This window comes from Notothenia coriiceps, unplaced genomic scaffold, assembly GCF_000735185.1.
Source record: "Notothenia coriiceps isolate Sejong01 unplaced genomic scaffold, NC01 NC01_scaffold00037244, whole genome shotgun sequence".
NCBI classification, from domain to species: domain Eukaryota; kingdom Metazoa; phylum Chordata; class Actinopteri; order Perciformes; family Nototheniidae; genus Notothenia; species Notothenia coriiceps.
In genome coordinates, this window is record NW_011369945.1 from 18,734,867 (window position 1) to 18,740,882 (window position 6,016).

The 6,016-nt window shown below is 40.5% G+C and overlaps 1 protein-coding gene across 1 annotated transcript in view; it reads left to right on the forward strand.

The window, feature by feature from the left end:
* The window catches only part of LOC104965382 (partitioning defective 3 homolog B-like), a 19,489-nt gene extending 15,325 nt beyond the window's left edge, over positions 1–4,164 (forward strand). The window contains exons 4-5 of the mRNA XM_010794338.1: positions 3,234–3,339; positions 3,894–4,164. Of these exons, the coding sequence (XP_010792640.1) occupies positions 3,234–3,339; positions 3,894–4,164 (377 nt within the window). The remainder of the gene's footprint in view (positions 1–3,233; positions 3,340–3,893) is intronic.
* The last annotated feature ends 1,852 nt before the right edge of the window (positions 4,165–6,016 follow it).

Below are 6,016 nucleotides of genomic sequence, written 5' to 3' on the forward strand. Positions count from 1 at the left end.
CTGCATCTGCCTACACTAGTTGGCTCTTTTTTACCTGACATAACAGCCTGTGATCGGGGCCCCACATACACACTCGCTCACAACAGAAACAATGCGACCATAAGCAGATGGCCCAGGAGGGAGCCTGAGGCACTCCAATCCTGAGCTGACAAAGCCGAGTAGCAGCGGTTCCCTCCAGGGGCCGCCCACAAGCCTGACTAACACAGGGTGAAAACAGCTCCACTCCTGTTTGCTGACTGCCTTGTTTGGCCGAAACAATAACTAGGGCATGGCCCGGCCTCTCTTTACAGGCGAGTTGGATCATTCCTCTTGAGTGCGTATGTACAGTGGGAAGCAGCTTGCATTTCAGTGACGGGTGGAGAGATCCACATGAGGGGGGCTGGTTATCCGGCCGGAGAGGGGGCTGGCGTTAAGGGAAAGGGTGAAGTGCAGTTCAGCTGCTATTATAGATGCCATGTCATTTAAACTCGTGGTCTTTCCTGTACTATGGTCCAAGGAATGAAACACCAGGCAGGATACGTGGGCCCAACAATCCTGATACTCATAAATCTGTGTGACGAAGTACAGAATCTGCAAAGTGGCCTTAATAAAGCTTTTAATGACCAAAGCTGCAGAGCACTCTGACCCTATGCACACAGAGATATCCACTTTCAAACAATGAGCAATGCAAAACGCCTAGGAAAAGCATATTGCTGCAAGACAAATAGCGGAATCCAAATCTACAGAAATAATAAATCCTGAAAAACAACTTTAGATTGTGAGGACAAAATCCGTATTCATAACAAATGAGTATTCAACTAGGGCTGGCACGAATATTGAAAAAAACTGACATTGCGATATTTTTTTCCCCTGCGATATATATTGCTATACTATATTTAACCGGATGAAGGATTTTAGTCACGGACGTCTGGATCTTAACTGGTTGACTCAATCATACCTTAAGTCATGATCTAACATGTCATGATAATGCATGTTGCTTACCCTCAAATAAGGGGGTTCATCTGTGAATGAAGAAGAGAAGAACCTTTTTGTATCCAAAATAGTTCCAGATGGCAGATGTTGCTTTTCTTTTTGGAAGTAAATCTTCATTCTCTCCGGTTTTGTCCTCCTGTGCCTCGCTAATTTTTTTACCGGTGTTTTGATGGTCTGCAAACTAGCGGGGCGGGGCCTGCTGTGATCTGATCAAGAATGATTGTGATTGGTGGTTTGCTGTGCATGCAGAGCCTGCATGTCACTCACTCAAGTACCCTTGACATGAGAGCCGCGCACGTTTTCCTTTTGTAGCAAGCAGCAAAAATAATTGTAACATGACGTGTTTGAGTTAATTTACCTACTTAATATTGCATGTCAGAATTATTATAAAAAATTAATAAAATCGCACGTCCCTGCGATGTGAATATCGCGCATGCGCATATCGCGGTTATCGCCATGACACGATATATTGTTCAGCCCTACACAGAGGCATTAAAATCAATTTTCAAAATGCTCAACAGTTCTGCCAACATTATAAACTGACAATTAAAATAAATGCTTTTATACATTTCTATTAGATATGACTCTTTCGCGTTTCTGTTATTAACTGCTTTAGTTGTTCTGACTGCTAAAATCCTCTGTTATTCCTCATTTTAAAGCCGATATTCCGTGGGGTGGGGGGCTCGGATCCTTATCACCTTTTTCATACCTGATGAGTTTGCATCCTGTTGGCACCTTTATTTCCCCCAAGGTGGAAAAGGAAAAGTAAGAAGAAGATGGGGAATAAGAGAGACGATTAGAGAAGCGCATTGTAGACAGATACAGACGGAAGGAAGAAAAAGTTGCGTGCAGAAGAAGATTCATATTCCTGCCAATGGAGCAAACCGCTATTGATCTATTATCCACACAGCAAACGCCTCCTTCACTTCAAAGAGCGGGACTCAGTGTGTTTGTGAGCGAGGTGAAAGAAGAATGTGTTTATGACAGTTTGGCTGATTAAGGTGCCAGCAGTAAGGAGGAAGTTTAGAAAGAAAGAGTGGGAGATAAAATGATTTATGGCAGATCTGAACGGAGAGATAAATGACAGGAGGAATATCAGATTGCAACAAAACAGAAGAACAATAAAGCAGGTGATTAGTGTAGAGAGTGGGGGGGGGTGGAGATGAGAGGATGTGATATCTTGAGACGCTGCTGTTTCCCTTTCACATAGAGGACACACGGTGACGATTGTGCACCGCTCCCAGCGTGTGTTGTGTGGCAGAAGTGATGACTGTATGTAAACGGTGCTCTGGTGGAGTTGTGTGTCTGCGAGTTGTCGTGAAGTCGTTGATCACGCAGCCGTATCGCTGCTCTAAATCTGCAGCTGCATATTCCGTTTCATCCGCTTTCTGCTCCCGTTATATTTCTCCTCATCTTCCTCTCCGTCTTATCGTTATCTTGTCTTTCACACACTTTTTTATCCTCCAGACTTTCTGCCAGTGAAATCCTCCAATGAGTTTCGGTTTAACCCACTTTTTGAACATATTTGGAGTAGGTCTATAAAGACTTGTTTGAGTATCAAATGACCAACATCCTGCAGGCTTCAAAGAGGGATTGACACACCATGGCAGCTGTGTTTCCATTGGACACTAACAGAGACCATGTTTCACCTGTTGGGGGGGAGAAAAGTGTCATGATATCCCCTGAAAGATCTCGTCCTCAGTTTGTTTGACTCAGATATCAGAGCAGATGCTTGTGTTGTTTGGTGTGTAAACCTGAAGCACGTTTTAGTCATGTTAGTTTGACCATTGTTCATCCACTGAATGAATCTGGTTTATTACACCCAGTATAAAAGGATTTAGCTGTGATTTAATTACAGTTATCTGATCAGAAAATTATCGGAATAGCTCATAACCATTCCGGCTTTTGAAAAGTCTGAATTCATGCTTTGTCAGGACTCTACGCAGGAAAATAATCACTACTTCAACATGTTGTGCTGAATTCAGTTTGGCAGTGATGTTGCAGTTTATACACAGACTCTAGACTGTATCGATCAACTGTCTAACTTAAACTTATATACCCTCCGTGGCAGCGTATCAGTGGACAGTAAAGATATGAGTTGCTGTCTGGGAAGTATTGGTATTTGTTTTTAACTAAGAAGCAAACGGCAGCATTTTGCTCCAGAAAAGCCAGCCGTAGTTTGTGTGAAATCTTCCATCTGCTGCATTATATCAACAATTCTCACATCCTCAATGCAATAATTTGTTATGTTTGCTTTTCAGTGACCAATGGGAGTTATTCTTACATGGACGATGACGAGGATGCAGAGCTGTACGGTCATGAAACAGAGTTCAGCAGCTCCACCCAACACTCCTATCTGCACGAGAGGTGTGTGGTTGTCAGTGACTTTTCTTATACAATAGCTATACAGAGTGTTTTACATATGAATGAAGTGATTGACTAGAACAACATTTGTCATCTAAAGTCTTCCCCTTTGGTCTTAGCCGTTTATATTATTATGTATTAACACTATCTTCTATACTGACTACTCAAAATGAGTCTAGTTTTGTAATGACAAGGTGTGTTTATTTTTGCACTAAATGTGATTGTTAAAACACTTGTGTTAAATATAAATGTCAAACATTTGTTATTTGTGGTTTTAAATGTTACATTATACTGTAGCTGGGATTTTAACATAAGCGAGAACCCATCAACCACTGATGCGGGATTAGCATTCTGTTTTGCATTTCTTCTGCCTGAGGGTCACACAAAATGAATTCATTTCAAAGATAACATCAACTACGTTCTAAATTAAAAAGATAGTCACCAGTAACACGCCTCAAGGGTGGAGAAAACAAGTCTGTAAATAATGTAATTTCCACAATAAACAACCATCTACCTACAGCTTTTTCTGTAGTGACTGTCTAATTATTTGTTTCCAGGGAAAACTCTCACAGCTCGAGCCAGGCTCAGCCCCAGTCTCCCGCCCAGAACCAGAACCAGCAGCAGTACCAGCACGTGAAAGCCTCCAAGAGCATGGACCTGGGTACGACTCAGAACCAGCAGCACTCTGGTGGGGTGATTTATCTCAGTGTATCTGCTCTGCATGGTGGCTGCATGCATCCCAGCCTCACAGAAAGTCCTGCTGATGCATGGCTGCTGCACGGACGGCATGCTCCTCCAAGCCACATGCAGACTGTAAACACTCACTGAAAGCTACACATGCGGGGGGCAACACTTTACGCATGTTGCATGGAGAGACACAGTGATGCTATTATTATATTTGTGCATATGTTTTACATTCATTTAAACACATAAGTATTTCATATATAGCTTATTTCTTTAGATAGTTTTGCGAAACTTTTTTTTTAGATTCATACTGTATGGAACACAACATATTAGTTTGTACATTAATGCATATTTTAATTGACATTTATATTTAAATCCCAAATATATATTTTTCATATTAAGACTGATTTGATCTCATTAGAAGACCACTCTGATCTTTCTGTAGGAACATCAAGCCGTGACCCTTTTTTCATCTATAACTGCGGTTACATAGCAACTCCGTCTCGTTCAACTATTTTTTGTTTATCTAAAAGAAAAGAAAAACATGTCTCCGTTTGCGTCACAGGACTTTCATTCATCTTCATTGTTATCTGTTATTTATTCATGCAAAAAAAAAAAGATGAATTCTAAGACTTCTGTCATCCCGCTCTCCACGTCAGCTTTGTCACCTGTTGCTCTCTGATTAGTGAGGCGAGGGTTCACTGACATTTCGGTAATTGTTTAAAAGTCAACTTTAGAAATATGCCTATGTCTGTGCTCATGCATACATCTGTGTAATATGACAGTGGATGGTGCAGCACAACAAAAGCTTATTGTTTAAAATGTCACTTCCCTCAGTCCTCCTCCTCCAGCCGGTTCCGCTGCGAGTGTGTGTGTTTGTGTCAGAGGGAGAAAATGAGACAAAAGAGCAGAATTTAAGCGGCAAAGACACCAATTTCTACATTAATAACCCACTGATGGTATGTACATCATCCCCTTTGTATGCTAAACACTTGATCGTCAGTAAATGTTTCACAAACAAATATGGATTTAATTCATGATTGCTTGAATGGCATGACGTGTTTTATTGCCGAAGCGTTGCGAGAAACACAATTTCTTGAGGCTAAGATTTTGGTTTGTATCCAGTTATTGTTTTGAGGGCAGGACCTTACATCTTTCGGGATAAACCTTTCGACTTTATCCTAAAGACCTATCAGATCCCCCTCTGCTTTGTTTATAATCCCAGCCTGCCCTCTGACTGTATAAAGTTAAAGAGAACATATCCTTTACAAACAAGAAAAGAATGCTGCAGCTAGGAGGGTGATTGAAACTTAGATGAAACAAAACATGGCAGTATCAGCTTATTTTTTAAAAGGATAGCTTGTTAATTGTGACAGTGTTGTTGCGGAAGGTCTGTAAACCCTGCAGTGCTCTGTGGGGACCCTAAATTGCTAATCTGACATTTTTTGATATTTAAAGTAAAGACAATTACAGAAAAAGCTGTTTCTACCTTCTCTAATATAAATACATTGTATGCTTTTTATTGTTAGAAGGACAATCATTGCATTTTGGACTGACAAAAAAAACATTTAAAGAAATTATTTTGAGAATCCAGGATGAATATCATTACCTAGTGATTATAGACAAACACTTGAATCCTATATTTGAACAATGTCATAAGAAAGTAATAGTCTTTTGCAGCCCTTATGGGACCTCTTTTTGTTCAATGTTTAGACTTAACTCAAGTACTGCTTGAATGACCACAGGATATTCACCATTGGTATGTTGCTAATGAGGTGATCAAGTAAGCTACCTTTAGCATCAATTAGCAAGTGGTTCTTTGTCAGCATACTTCACTCTGCGTATGGAACCATATGCAAATCAAATTTGGCTCATTAGTAATGTAGGGAAATGCAAATTAAAATCATATCTGCGACACATGTGGTATAAACATGACATTCCTGTCCTGTGCATTTCCTGAGTGACATGTTTTTTTAAATACCTACACAGAGATACT